Raw genomic sequence first — 14741 nt, forward strand, 5'->3', positions numbered from 1 at the left:
CACCTACTGAGTAACAATGGCAGGTTTTCAACTCAGTTCTGTCCCAAAACGCTATGCCATATTATCGTTGATCGTTTACACCCGAGACGGGTCCATACACAATGATTTTCAAAATGTAGCCTTGGGAGTCATAAGAAATTCAGAAGCTCATTTCCCGGTAGGGGTGGAGGGAGGAAGGCCCTGGACCACCCACTCATGCTAAACATTGAACTGTAAATACATAGTTAACATTTTTAGAGCACTCCCTATGTGCCAGGGACTAGATTAAGCAGTTTGACTACACTAGTTCAGTTAATTCTAACAAGCCTGTGATATGGCTACTAAGCATTATAGGTTGGGATGCTGACACACACACAAAAAGTTGTCGTTTAGCTAAGGCCACATCACCAGTAAGTCAGATTAGAACCCAAGGAGTCCCTTGCTTTTAAAGACTACCCTAAGAAGAGCTCCTTGCATACTAAATTGTTGAATACTACGGATTCAGCCCGAGTTTGAGGGAAAGTGCTTAAGGAAATGAAGTTTCCCAAGATAACACTCAACGACTAAGAGAAGAACAAGTGTTTGGATGGCTTTCTGTTGCTCCCAGGATACCAAGAAGGGGCTCCTTCTCTTGGCTCCACCTCAGTCCCACCTTGCGTTTCCTCTCTGCTTGGAGTCACCCGAGAAGCCCAGAAATTGGCAGGAAGAGAGGACGGAGAAAAGCCTGACCTGACTAGTGAGTCAGCAGGAGCAAAGCGGGCCCCCGCAACCGTAAACTGGAACTTGAAAGGTTTCTTCTGATTCCAATCTCGAGTTTAGGGACGATGGTAGTGCAAGAGTTAATGGGGTGCCCATTCTGTCCAGGGCGCCAAACAGCATGAACAACCACCTCTTGTCCACAAAGCGGACTCGACAGCAAGGGTTTCGCCACCTTCCTATTGAGGGGTTCCGCACTCGCGGGTTGTGAGGGTCCCAGAATTCTCCGAGGTCGGCCGCTCATTTTCCTGAACCCCCAGCTCTGCCCGCTTCTTAGGGGCTGTAAAGCACCTAGAATAATCTTATTTCTTTAGTATGCGTTGGTACCGCCCCAACCTCGGCTCAGAGCGCGCGAGCGCACAACGCTCCCGCCCTAGAGCGCTGGTGGCGCAGCGCCGGACGGCCTCTCGATCTTTCTGGCCAATCAGGAGCCACGTTCTCCTGCGCTTTTCCCGCCCCCTCACGTCTCCATGGAAACAAACGAAGTGTCTACTCCAAGGCCTGAGGCTCTTTTGGTCTAGCTGGGCTGCGGCCATTGTTTGAGTACACGGAGTGATTTGGTCTGTCTCCGTCCACCTTAGAGGCTCTGTAAGTGACACGGACCCTCGGGAGCACCCAGCCAGAAGCGGACAAGGGCGAGGAGAACTGTAGCTGAAGGAGGAGTGGCAGAAAAAAGAGTGGCAGAAAAGGGTCAGGGCTGAGAAGCAGTTACGGCTTAGAAATCCCGGAGACACCAGTGTGAGTTCTTCACAGACGAGCCTCCCCATGTTAAAACTGAATAAGGGGAAGGGGAGAAGAGAGCAAAGGCAGCTTGGGCTCAGAGGCCTGGGTGCTCGGGGTTGGGAGGTGTTGGGGGCGCAGCTTGGGTCTAGGGTCTGGACGCGCAACCGAGGATACGCGCGTCTTCGCTGCAGGAGCCGAGGCCTTGCAGATCGTGACCCTGAAACAAACAGATCCCGCTTGAACATGTGAATCCGTGGCGCGCTTGGCCTGCTTTTGGGACGCTCATGAATCGGTTTTCTCTCTAGAAAAAGAGGGCTCTTAACTGCTTATTTTCCTCAGGGACCTGTGTTAGCAAGGCTGGATCTGGGTGGCAAAGGCTCATGCCCCAGTTTTACAGGTGAGTAAAGTGCGGCCCTGCGAGGTCTATAGTTTTGTCCTTTTCAAAGTTCCAGAAGTGGTTGGTGACAGAGTTGATACTTCTCTAAGACTCTAGGTACTCTGGTAGAAAATCCAGTATTTCTGTTGTAACAATAGGAGAGAGCAATGGAATTATCTGTCTACCTAATTGGTGGACAAAATAAGAAAAATAAAGAATAGAAACTATTTAACTACCCTGCTATTATTTCTATTATTTTTATTGTTCTTGTTAATAATAAACTAGGAAAGCCTTGAGGCTCAGAGAGGTTAAATTACATAGAGAGCATCTGCATCCCTGGAAGGGCTAAACCGAGATCAAATTCTGTGTTTTCATGTTTAAATTAGAATTGTATCTTTGAAGTTTCTAGAGGGTCAGAAATAAGGTCCTGGTGCCAGTCCTCATAACTCTCCTGGTTCTTGAAAGAGAACAGAAATGTTCTTGGGTTCTTTCTGACCTCTTTGTAGGGTATTTGGGGATATTGTAGTGTTTTTGGGAACTTTAAGTCATGCCCAGTCTGTCATGTCTTTCATTCCTCCTTCTTCTCCCACAGCTCAGCCTTTGCAACATTCCATCCTTACCCAAAAGAGGAGCACAAAGAAGGAATGTTCACTATTTTCCTCATTGTCTGAACCCAGGTGAGTAGGATTGTCTTTTCTCATTTATAAAATGCCCCTTAATTCTCCATGAGTAGTGGGAGTAGTAGCAGTGGCCATGGAAATGGATGGACCAGACAGAATAGATGTTTCTCACTTGCCTGGTAAGCCTCCAATACAGCAGAACACTGCCTCCCACTGTCTTTTCCCACCATTTACTTAGTCATTCACCTCTACTCTATAACTCATATTTGTCTTTGTGTTCTGAGATAAATACAAGAATGTCTTTCCTTAACATTGAGGAAATAGACCATATGAAGTTAGTATTAATTTCTAAAGTTATTGGACATTAAACTGCTAGAATGAGAGGCACTTAAAATATGGGAACAGAAACTCAGATTTGAATAATCATTATATACAGGAAGATATCACTCCAGACAGAAAAACCATCATTTAATCTCAGGCAGAATTTGAGGGGACAAATATGGAAATTGGGCTAGTTGCATTACGGCATATATGAATATATAAGGTGAGGCCACATTGTGGAGAGCTGTTAAAATTTAATCGGTTTCTTATTCTTGTGCAGCATTCAGAGTCCCCTGCACATCAGCCAGAGGCAGCCATTATTGACTTAACAGTCTCTTATCTAATATTTATATACACACTCACTAATCTGTAAAAACACTAATATATATGCATACATATGTACAAATGTACACACATGAGTTTATCTAGGATATATGTATATAAATTATTTTAAAAATTTTGAAATTTAAAAAATTTGCATAAAGTGAAATCTTCTTTCTTTTTATTTGTATAGGTTTATGCTTTGAAAGGTCTTCTTCATCCCCAAATCTAATACATAATTATTTTCATTTATTAAAAATTGTTTCAAGTATTTTAAATGTTTAACTCTGAAACTTAAACATTCTTTTCTTTCCACTTGGTTATTATATTTTTCTAGTAACATTTCCTTTCTCCGTTGATTGTAGTGCTACTTTTTCATATCCAAATTACTGAATTCTTTATGCACACACACATGCACACACGCACGCATGCAGGCACATACACAGATGTAACACAGATCAGTTTGGGGGCTGTCCTGTTTCATGGACCCATTTCTCAATTATTATACTGGTATCAGAATGTATTTAATTTTGTTCCTTTATATGCAGTACATTTAAGTTATAATGAAGAGGAATGTAGCCTTTCTTTTTTCACTCAGTGAGCATAAGGAAAAGATAGCTTACGTATTGGGAATATTCCACAGAATAACATTATAATGATTTCTATTTTGGAAAAAAAGGAAATAAAAGTTACATATAGTAACTATTAGATATTGACTATATTAACCTTTCAGTATGTTTTATTTGTATAGCATATTGGACAAAATACAGCCTCTGGACCCACTACCTAAACTTGTTTCATACCTCTACAACTTCTTGGTTATAAAACTAGATTCAGTTACTTAACCTTTTTCTCAGCTGAAGTAGGAAAATAGAACCTACTATATAGAGTTATTAAGAAGATTAAATAAGATCATTCATGTAAAAAACAGTATACTGCTTAACAAATAGAACTCACTAACAATTAATCACTATTATGTTAGTTATTATTTGAAACAATGCATATCCAATATAATTCTTTCAGGTCACTGAGAAACAAGAAATTGAGCCAGGGAGTGTAGCTTGAAAAAAAAATTGGGGGGGGCACGGGGCCAGATGGCTAGTCAATTGTCCCAGCATCATTAATTAAATTGCCATCTTTTCCCCCACGAATTTGATATCACCTTTACCATGTTTAGAATACATTGCTATATTTGAGCCCATTTCCAGATTTCTACTCTTTTCCATTGATCTTCTCTATTTTTGTGTCAACCCCATGGTGTTATAATTACAGTGGCCTTATTAAAGTTTTAATATACCACTGGGTTAGTCTCCCCTCTTTATTCCTTTTTCACAATTTTTCTTTTTCTCATGAAAGCACTTGAAAATCAGTTTGTCAGATACCTCCTCTCCCCTTCCCCCAAATTTGTTAGTATCGTCATTGCGAGCTCATTAAAAATATAGATTAGTTTAGTGAGAACAAAATTATATTTATTTCTCCTACCTAAGACTGTAGAGTAGTTCTAAATTCTAAAGCTGTCTTTATATAGGTTTTAAGTGTTTTTGTTAAGTTAATTTTTAGGAATTTATATTTTTAAATTACTGTCGTAAATGTTATTTTAAAAATAACTTTTAGTGATTATTATTTATATGCCCAGGCTTTTTCTAAATTATGTAATTGGATTTTACATGTTAATAAACTTGAATTTTTATTGTAATGTATTACATAATGCAAAAGAATATATTCAAAGACATGTACAATTTAAAATACAATAACATGGACACCCACCATCTAAACTAGAAAATACTTTTAAAAGCCTCCCAATGATCCCACAATTACATTGCCTTCTTCTCCTAAAAAGGCAACTGCTATCTCAAATCTCTCAAATCTTGTGTTTATTATTCCTTAGCTTTTTGGGGGAAGGGGTGGGTAGTCTTAACTACCTATGTCTGTATCTCTAAACAAGATTGTTTAGTTTGCCTAATTTTGAACATATATAAATGGAACTTTATATATTATATATATTCTTCTGTCAGTGGCTTCTTTAGCATAATGTTAGATTTTTATTTTTCTGTACTTTTTACAAAATGAGGGACCAGTGAGTTCATTTATTTTCCACACTAACACCGGTTTTCAATCTTGTAGTCTGGGTTTCTAAGCATCCCAATTTTCTTATTTTATTTATGTATTCACTTGTGTTAGACTTATCTTTAAAAATTTTAACATTTGAAAACATAGTAATAAAAAGCACTAAATTACTGTTTCGTGGTTAAGGCATGGATCTTGGGAATTTACCTAATCTTTTACAAACATTGTTTACTAATTTATAAAATGGAGATAATAATAATATCTATAAGATAGGACTGCTGTGAGGATTACTTGACATACTTATGAAGTAGTTAGCCCAGTGGTTAGCAGATAAATGCTATGTTTCTTATGATAGTGATAGGGTTCAAAGACTGGATATATTATTTAGCCATTTGATTGCTATTATTATGTCTCCTCTCACCTTTGTTGATTTTCTTCATTATTGAAGTTCTTTTTCTATTTTATTTGCCACTCATATTACCTGATGAATGTCTTTTTCTTTGTTCATCTTCTCATTTAGATTTCTTCTTTCTGAAAAGCCTGATCTTTGACCAGATGGCAGTAACATTTGAAGATGTGACTGTTATTTTTACTTGGGAGGAGTGGACATTCTTGGATTTTTCTCAAAAAAAGCTCTACAGAGAGGTCATGTGGGAGAACTACACAAATGTCATGTCAGTAGGTAAAGTTATCCCAGCTGTTAGGGAATAGTTTCTTCTGGGACCAATTTTGTTGAGTATTTTGGTTCTTTATCTAGGCGTTGTACTGAGGTAGAAGAAATAGTCTCAAAAATGGGTCTTAAATCAGATGACAAATAGAAGATAAGCAAAGCAAGACATCTTTCAAGACACCTAGGCTATGTAACTTATAGGTATTTGTGATTGTTATTCATATTTTCTGGATTACACTTAAAGCATAGATCTCCACACATAATCAGTTTTGAGTCATCCTATATTCTCTCTTCATACTATTTGTATAGGTTAGCTTTTGCTGTATAACAAACTACCCCAAACTTAGAGACTTGAATTATTATTTTTTATGCTTCTAATTGGTTACATTTATCTTCTATCATGGAGTCAGTTGGTTGGGGCTGGACGGTCTAAGATTATGCTGGACAGTCTGACTCACATGTCTGGTAGTTGGTCAGTATCAGTGGGGATAATGGGAATGGGCTGACCACATGTCCCTCTTCAAACAGGCTAGCCCAGGCTCATTTATGTAGTGATAGTCACAGGATTTTCAAAACCAGCAAGAGAGAGGTAAAAGCCCCAAGCACTTTTCAAGTCTCTGCTTATATCACTTTTGCTATTGTCCCAGTGACCAAAGCAAATGAATAGCCAAGCCTAAAGTCACTGTGGAAGGTAAATGCCCAAAGATGTAGATTAAAGAGTTAATACAGCCATTTTTAAAATACAATCTATGATACTATTCTGGAACAGAAAAATCGAAACAAAAAAAAGGTGTTTTATTTTTTATAATAATGGCCCAAATAGAGTAATCTAATTAAATCTCAGTCTTAAAGACAATTTCCGTAAAGCAGTTAGCCTTACTCTTATTTCCAAGAATAAGTAGTAGATGCTCAAGATACTTTATGGAATGAATGAATGAGTGAATGAATACACATAGGAATAAACAAACAAATGAATTTCAGACCCAAATTTGGAGCAGCCCGTCATAACCCTTCTCTCCCCTCTAACTCACACATATATCCCTATAATTCTGGAGGTCATTGATTTGAGATACTTGGAAATTTTTAAACACAGTCTTTATCTCACCACTGGATTATCTGTTTATACTTCTAGGAAACTGGAAAGAGAGCTACAAATCTCCCAAAGAAAGATTTAGATATTTAGAACATGAAAATCTTTCCTGCTGGCCAGGTTGGAAGAATGCTAGCACTCAGTTATTTGAGAACCGAAAGTATGTGGATACCATTCAAGGGCTAGATTCCAAAGACCTAAAGCAACAAGACTTTTCCCATTATCGAGAATGGTTAATATTCTCCACACAAGTACCAAGCTATGGGAACTGTGAACTAACTTTTGAAGGCAGAAGTCCTAGGAACTTAACATATACAAAGTTTATACCTTGGCAGTCCTTGGAAACAAAACACACTCAAGATTACAGTAGAAAATTCTATGTGAGTGAGTCACATGGTTTTCAAGGAAGCAGATACCATCTTGGCATATCCAGGAAAAATCTCTCCATGGAAAAAGAAAAGAAGCTCATAGTCCAGCATTCTTATGTCCCAATAGAGGATACCCTTCCAGAGTACATTGAAGAGATATGCCAAAATGACCTACTGAAAGACTCTATGGAAGAAAAATACTGTGGATGTAATAAATGTAAAGAAATTTATTATTGGAACTCACAGTGTGTTCTCCACAAGAGAAGTCAACTTGGAGAAAAGTTGTATCAGTGCTCCATCAGTACAGCATGTTTCTCTCAGCAATCAGACCTATACAGACATCCAAGAATCCATGTAGTTAAGAAGCTGTACGGATGTGATGAAGTTAACAGTAACTTCAGTCAGAGCTTAAGTGTTCACTTTCATCAGAGAGTCCACACAGGGAAGTTTCTTTATATATGTAATATATGTGGAAAGAGCTTCAGTCAGATCTCTAGTCTTCACAATCATCAAAGAGTCCATACAGAAGAGAAACTCTATAAATTTGAGTGTGGTAAGGACCTCAGTAGAAATCCATTATTTCATATTCATCAGAGACTTCACATAGGAGAGAAGCCTTTTAAGTGTGATCAGTGTGGTAAGAGTTTTAGTCGGAGTTCAGTACTTCATGTTCATCAGAGAGTCCACACAGGAGAGAAACCATATAAATGTAACGAGTGTGGTAAGGGCTTCAGTCAGAGCTCTAATCTTCGAATTCATCAGTTAGTCCACACAGGAGAGAAGTCCTATAAATGTGATGACTGTGGTAAGGGCTTTACCCAGCGCTCGAATCTTCAAATTCATCAGAGAGTGCACACAGGAGAGAAGCCTTATAAATGTGATGACTGTGGGAAGGACTTCAGTCACAGCTCAGATCTTCGCATTCATCAGAGGGTCCATACAGGGGAGAAACCCTATACTTGTCATGAATGTGGGAAGGGCTTCAGCAAGAGTTCAAAGCTTCACACTCATCAAAGAGTACATACTGGAGAGAAACCCTATAAATGTGAACAGTGTGGTAAGGGATTCAGTCAGCGTTCACATCTTCTCATTCATCAGAGAGTCCATACAGGAGAAAAACCCTATAAATGTGATGACTGTGGAAAAGGCTTTAGTCATAGCTCTAATCTTCACATTCATCAGAGGGTCCACACAGGAGAGAAGCCTTACCAATGTGCTAAGTGTGGTAAGGGTTTCAGTCATAGCTCAGCTCTTCGAATTCATCAAAGAGTTCACACAGGAGAGAAACCCCATAAATGCCATGAGTACTACAGGAGATTTGATCACAATTCACATCTTTACAATAATCACAGAAGAGAAAACTTATAATTCTGTTCATTTAGTTAACAGCTTTAGTCAAAACCTTAAGCCCAATAAATGCTGCTGGGAAGAAAATTCTATAACCCAAGTAATCCCAAGCAACATTTACAGTTTCCCCTAACACCAGCTAAGAATCATTTGCTTCAAGAGGAGGTCCTTAGAAGGATTTCTATATATTTAAAATTAAAGTGTTTTTTTGCTACTATAAATATTATACATGGTCATTATAAAATGTATAAAAGATTTGAGGAGAAAATTCATCCCGTTTCATGTCTTTTTTTCTGTGCATTTTATTGTGCATGAAATCATACTGTATGTTCGACTTTGTGTTTTAATGACTTCAAAACAATTTACTTACATTTTGGTTTGAACTGAAATTGGCTAGCTAGCTATGAAATAGTGTCTTGACTCTCCTGTAAAGTCCCTAGGAAGCTACAGGAAAAAAAAAAAAAACGAAAACACAAAACTTGAAACTCAAACTAGTAGACAGCCTGTTGCTCAAATGTGGATGAATTAACTATAGGACCAGTATAATTCAATTACGACAACACGTAGGAAAACACTGAATGACCTTTAATCCAGGATACGATATCTTAGAGATGATATCTGTGTCGACCAAAAAAATTCAGGAACCATCCTTTTGTTGCAAAGATGCTGTACTTTAAGGTTACTGCAATGTACTCTCACCCATTCCTCTCCCTAGTTTTCACATTTATTCATAGATTCAGACACTGAGTAACAAGAAGTACAAGATTTAGTTTAAGTGTGAAAGATGTTGACAAAAGCTGATAGAAGTGAATGCTAGAAATTGAAGATATTTCATCAGTTCAGAATTAGAGATCCAAGCAGTAGAATTTAATTTAATCTCAGTAGAATAGGTAATAGAGAAATATCTGCTAAATATGGAGTTGAACTCAGAGCTATGTACAAAAATGAACTCAAGCTAATTACATAAGAGATCTTGGCCATTATAAAAATGGAGTAGACTCAATAGGAATTCACAAGTCCTAACTTCTAATATATAAATACGTTTGGATTTCACTTCCCAAGAAAAATTAAGGAGACCTGTTTGGGGAAATAAGAGGAAATTGTAATACCAAAGAAAGGAATATCATTATAAAGATTTAAAATCCTATAGCCCTAAAAATGAACTATTTTGGTGTCCTAAAAAACTTTTCAAAAAAATTGGTGTCTTAAGTAGCATGACAAAACCTGAAATCAATAAAACGAGTAGAAATCCACACATGTAGAAGAACCTCTAAAGTAAAGAAAAATATACAAAATGAAGGACTATATGGAAATTTAAAATACTATTATCAAAGTAAAAGGCAATAAGGAGAAGAATTGACACTGCAGAATATCAAATACTGTAATGAATAAACTTAAGATGGTCTTAAATGTTTAAGTAGAGGATAATGGGGTGGGAACAATGAGAGAAAAGACAAAGTGCTGAAAATAGAGATTCCAACGTAAGAATTAAAGGTGTTTCTAAGGAAAATGATGTTTGGAATAGAATCAATCAAATTAAGAAACTGTTCCTGAGCTAAAAGTATACATGCTCACTAGATTTTAGGGAAAACAAATACAAAAACCATGCTTTGAAACAGCTTAGGGAAAAAAGAATATGAATAGAAAAATTCTGGTTGTATACAAAACCCAAAAGGGAGGATGGATAAAGACCTTGGCAACAGTAAATGTCAAAGGACAATAGAACGACTTCTGAATTGTGAGATTAAAAAAATCTTTTATCACCTGCAGTTTTTTTTTTTTATTGTCTTATATGTGCAGGTAATAGACAAGAAAACAGAAAACATCATACGTGTGCCTTTTTAAAAGTTCAAGAATGTGGAAGTCATGGTATAAAAGGATTGGTAATGAATACTAAAATTAGTTAAACATGACATTAAGTCTGAATAACAATTTGTTTATAAAACTTCAAAACTTTTAAGTAGTTGTGCAAGAAAATAATATACAAATGCTGAGTATAATAACTGATTATATGTAAAGTTTGGGTGGGAGAGTAGAGTTGTCAAATAAAATACATGACACCCATTTAAGTTTGAATTTCAGATAAATATGAATAATTTTTAATATACATATGTTCCAAATATTGCATGGGACTTATACTAAAAATTATTTCCTAGTATTTATATGAAATTCAAATTTACCTAGGCATCCTGTGTTTTTATTTGCTAAATCCAACAACCCTATGGGGAAAGGACAGCAGAAGAAAGTGTGCTACACTTTTGATCTTAAGTAGCAGGAACTATTACATTTTCTTCTTGACACTAACAATTCAAGAAATAAAGGTATAACATTTTCTACAACAATAGAAATTGCAATAGAACTAAAAACATACCTTTCAAAACAGGAGAAAATAAAAGCAAAGAATATTCAGTCCCTATAACAAGACAAAACAAAGAAACAAGATGGTGGCCTAAAAAATTAGAGACCATGAACTGAGATGAGAGAAAACCAAATTTATCAAAATAGGTTAAGTCCTCCATTAAAAAGTTTTAAAAACCCTTGATGTTATTTATTGATTAATTACTGATCAATTGCTCAATATTAATTTATTTTATTGATATGAAAGAACAGGTTAGGCAAACATAAAGGAATGCCTACAATATGTTTTTATAAGTTAAAAAATGAACTAATTAAACCCATTAAGGTGAGTAAAAATATAAAAACATATTTTCTTAAACTCTTGTAATCAGAAAATAACATGGCTGTAGAAAATAGGGTTTGTGATAACACTAAAATGTCTTAAAGTGAAAAAATAAAAATATAGAATGAAAATAATGAAAAACAAAACATTTAATTGAAAATAAAAGAGGACTTGAATAAAGAAGTCTTTTTTTTTTAAAGAAGGACTGTTCCTAAGTAAATTTATAGGTTTATGTCAAATTTCATCAAAATCCCAATGACATTTGAAATAAAAAAGAGATTCTAAAATCTTTTAAGAAAAATAGACATTGGATAATAGCAGTGATAATTATAAGAAAGATCAATGAGATTGCCCTACATATAATAAATGATATATTGAAGTTAAAATAAGGGAGAACTTGATCGCATGTTGGGAAAAATGTTCAGAATGCTCAGTTACTAGATAGCTTGGAAATAGACCAGTGTATGGATTACATATGTATAAATAATATTTAATTGGTACATATGCTTATATACTTTATATATGATAAAGAGCAATGACTAGCAGAAAGATTATTCAGTAAATAGTGTTGAGGAAATTATTTCTTTGGTGAAAAAATTAGGCTTTCATAACTTGCATCGTGTGTGTGTGTGTGTAATATATTGATTGAAGCACAAGTTTTCAAGTAGTGTGCCAAGAATCTCGTATGGTTTCATGAAGGCTGATGTATCAGAAATAAAAACACCACAAATCTAACCTCATTTTTATATGATTCATATGCAAGATTAGCACAAGATTTCATTTTTTTAAAAAAAAGATGTTCTAATACTTTAAACATAAAATGTTTAAAATTCACTAAGCGGGTTTTTTATATAGTTGAAAACATATACACACATACATTTTTTGAGAGTTAGATGAAATAGAAGAACCTAGAAAAAATACCTAGGAATTTGACCACATAAAAAATTTTAAACTGCAGGTTAAGAACATATGGAAGTCATGCAACAACAGGAAAAATATTGTCATGATTATTACAGTTATGAACTTTTATAAATAAGATCTAGTAAAAAATTGGCAAAGGAAATCAACAGATTAATGAAATACCACTTTTAGTAAAAATTAAAAGCTATTTTCAGTGAGAATACAGAGTGATGGATGCATACACTACTTATGTTGAGTGTAAACTGATACAGATTTTTTGGAAAAGCTATTTGGCAAATCATGAGCCTTAAAACTGTTGCTACTCTTTCCTACATTGATTTCATATCTAGGAATATATACTATGGGAAAAAAGTTACATACTATTAGATAACTTCTATTTGCAAAGAACAAAGATCCACTCAGGTTATCTCATTTTTTAACAGTTATATTACATTATGTTTAAATCTCTCTCACACACACACACACACACACAAAATCCAAAGACAGATGCCTCAATATGGGAACTTGCTCTACAAAGCCATTAGACAATTAGGCTACTCTTTCAAGAACTTATTTGCTTCTCTTTAGGTATCCAATTCTTTTCTCTCTACAGACTGACCTGTTTACTTCTGGATCACTGTTTAAATTTCTGAATGAGAGAAGATGATTGACTCAATCACTACCTCTGAACAAGCCTCTGAGTCCAGACTAAGCCATTGGCTACTAGTAAGCCTTTGGATTGGCTAGCTTTGTATCAGATGGTCACTCTGGTAACTTCAGACAAGCCCAGGGATGGGGTGATAAGGCATATAATATGGTTATTAAAGGTTGATGTTCAAATAGGTTTACCCAGAAAGTTGTGGGATTGGGCCAAGCTTCTACACTACATTAGAACACAAACAAAGATAAACATTCATGATATTTATTGCAGTATTTTTTATGTTGCCCTCTCCTCAAAATAGGGGAAAGGTCAAATAAATTATGATGCATCTCTTTGATGGAATGTTATGCAGTAATTAAAACATTTTCCAAGAATATTATAATGATAAGACTAAAGTTATAGTGTTAAGTGAAAAGTACAAAAGAACTGCATATGGGGTATTTATAAATATTTATATGGATAGTTCCATGAGGAAAATATTGGGTACATTCAAAAATGTTGTTAGTGGGTCTCTGATATGATGGATTATGGTTATCTTTATATTCTTCAAACTTTTCTGTATTTTTTATACTTTTATTGGTGTCTTATTTTCATACAAAATAAAACTCACCTTTTTACATACAACTTAAAATGTTACATGATATTCCATTGTGTGGCTGTATTATAATAATTATATTATTAGGGATTTAGACTATTTTCATTTTTTTTTTTAGGTGGGGCAACCCTTGGTTGACCTCACAGATTGCAAGGATCTTGTCAACTTACAATCTCTTATTTTTTATTTTTTACACCTACAGCACCTGGTCTTGCTAGGTGGTCTCCCACTGTTTTCATTTTTATATCATGAATTGAACTGCCATAAATGTCATTATGTATGAAGTTTTCTATTAGGTAATTTTTATAACTTTCTATGTTCAATTATTGGGTTAAAAGATAGGAAGAGAAGGTATAAATTGCACAAAGAAATGGAATAATGAAATTACATGATGTATACAAGTAGCCTGACACTGTTGGAGTATAAAGTGGAAGGAGAGGGATGGCCAGATCAGGAAAGACTTCCTATGTCGAGCTAGAAAATTTCTGTTGGTCATGGAGAAACATCAAAGAAGCTTAAACAAAGAAGCAACACTATCATTTTGAAAAGATGACTTTAACAACACTGTGGAGATTGATATGTTGTAGAGTGAGAGGAAGAGAATGAGCCGGAATGAAGGTCATCAGTAGACTAGACAATTAGGTGGTGTCAATGAGGTTTGATAATAGAAGGCAGTTTCCTTAACTGTCGATTTTATTTTTCCCTTACCAGTGTGCTCACCAGAGTAAATTAGGAAAACATACTCCCTGGGGGCGGGGGCAGGGGGGGGCGCGGGAGGGGAAACCAAGGTTAAGGGTAGTGTGAAATGCCATTGGAGGGTTTTAAGTGACATGATCTCTAACTTTAAGAGACTCACTCTGAATGCTGTGTTAAGAATTGAATGAAGGGTAAAGGTTAGAGCCAAAGCAGGAAGTCTAATAAGGATGTACTGCAGTAATGCCTAAGAGATATCAGATGTTAACACAATGTTAAAAGTGGAGATGAGAGAAATCAAATTTTGAATATATTTTGAGTGTGATGACTATATCAGGGCATAGTTTTAAAATTGGACTTTAGATAGTGTTTTAAGAGATTAAAGGCCAAAATAGTTTACAGACAAGAGGAATTGCTTATAATAACTTGTAGCTGAGCACAGTGATTTAGAGACAGTGAAATCAGTCTGTCCAGATTAATGATTTCATGTTGAGGTTTGAGCTATGCCTAAAGATCTAGGGTATTTTTATTTGGATAATATAAAGCTCAGACTGTACCATGGAATGGTCAAGCC

At 35.6% G+C, this 14741-nt stretch overlaps 1 protein-coding gene across 4 annotated transcripts; it reads left to right on the forward strand.

Annotated features, from left to right (window-relative positions):
* The first annotated feature begins 1188 nt into the window (after nt 1-1188).
* On the forward strand, nt 1189-9103 carry ZNF214 (zinc finger protein 214). 4 transcript variants are annotated; one of them, XM_015586015.2, is made up of 5 exons: nt 1189-1323; nt 1798-1855; nt 2427-2511; nt 5684-5845; nt 6966-9103. In XM_015586015.2, the coding sequence occupies exons 4-5, from the start codon at nt 5719-5721 to the stop codon at nt 8657-8659; spliced, it is 1821 nt and encodes a 606-aa protein (XP_015441501.1). In that variant the 5' UTR covers nt 1189-1323; nt 1798-1855; nt 2427-2511; nt 5684-5718; the 3' UTR covers nt 8660-9103. The 4 variants fall into 4 exon arrangements, with proteins under 4 accessions (XP_015441501.1, XP_006907619.1, XP_015441502.1 ...); XM_006907557.3 differs by having other exon boundaries at nt 1196-1473; XM_015586016.2 differs by lacking the exon at nt 1798-1855 and having other exon boundaries at nt 1196-1473.
* The last annotated feature ends 5638 nt before the right edge of the window (nt 9104-14741 follow it).

This window comes from Pteropus alecto, unplaced genomic scaffold (assembly GCF_000325575.1).
Source record: "Pteropus alecto unplaced genomic scaffold, ASM32557v1 scaffold402, whole genome shotgun sequence".
Lineage (NCBI taxonomy): Eukaryota > Metazoa > Chordata > Mammalia > Chiroptera > Pteropodidae > Pteropus > Pteropus alecto.

Coding starts and splice junctions, on each gene's coding strand:
- ZNF214 (XM_015586015.2), top strand. CDS start 5,719: ATGGCAGTAACATTTGAAGATGTGACTGTTATTTTTACTTGGGAGGAG. Junction 5,846..6,965: donor CACAAATGTCATGTCAGTAG/GTAAAGTTATCC, acceptor TTATACTTCTAG/GAAACTGGAAAGAGAGCTAC.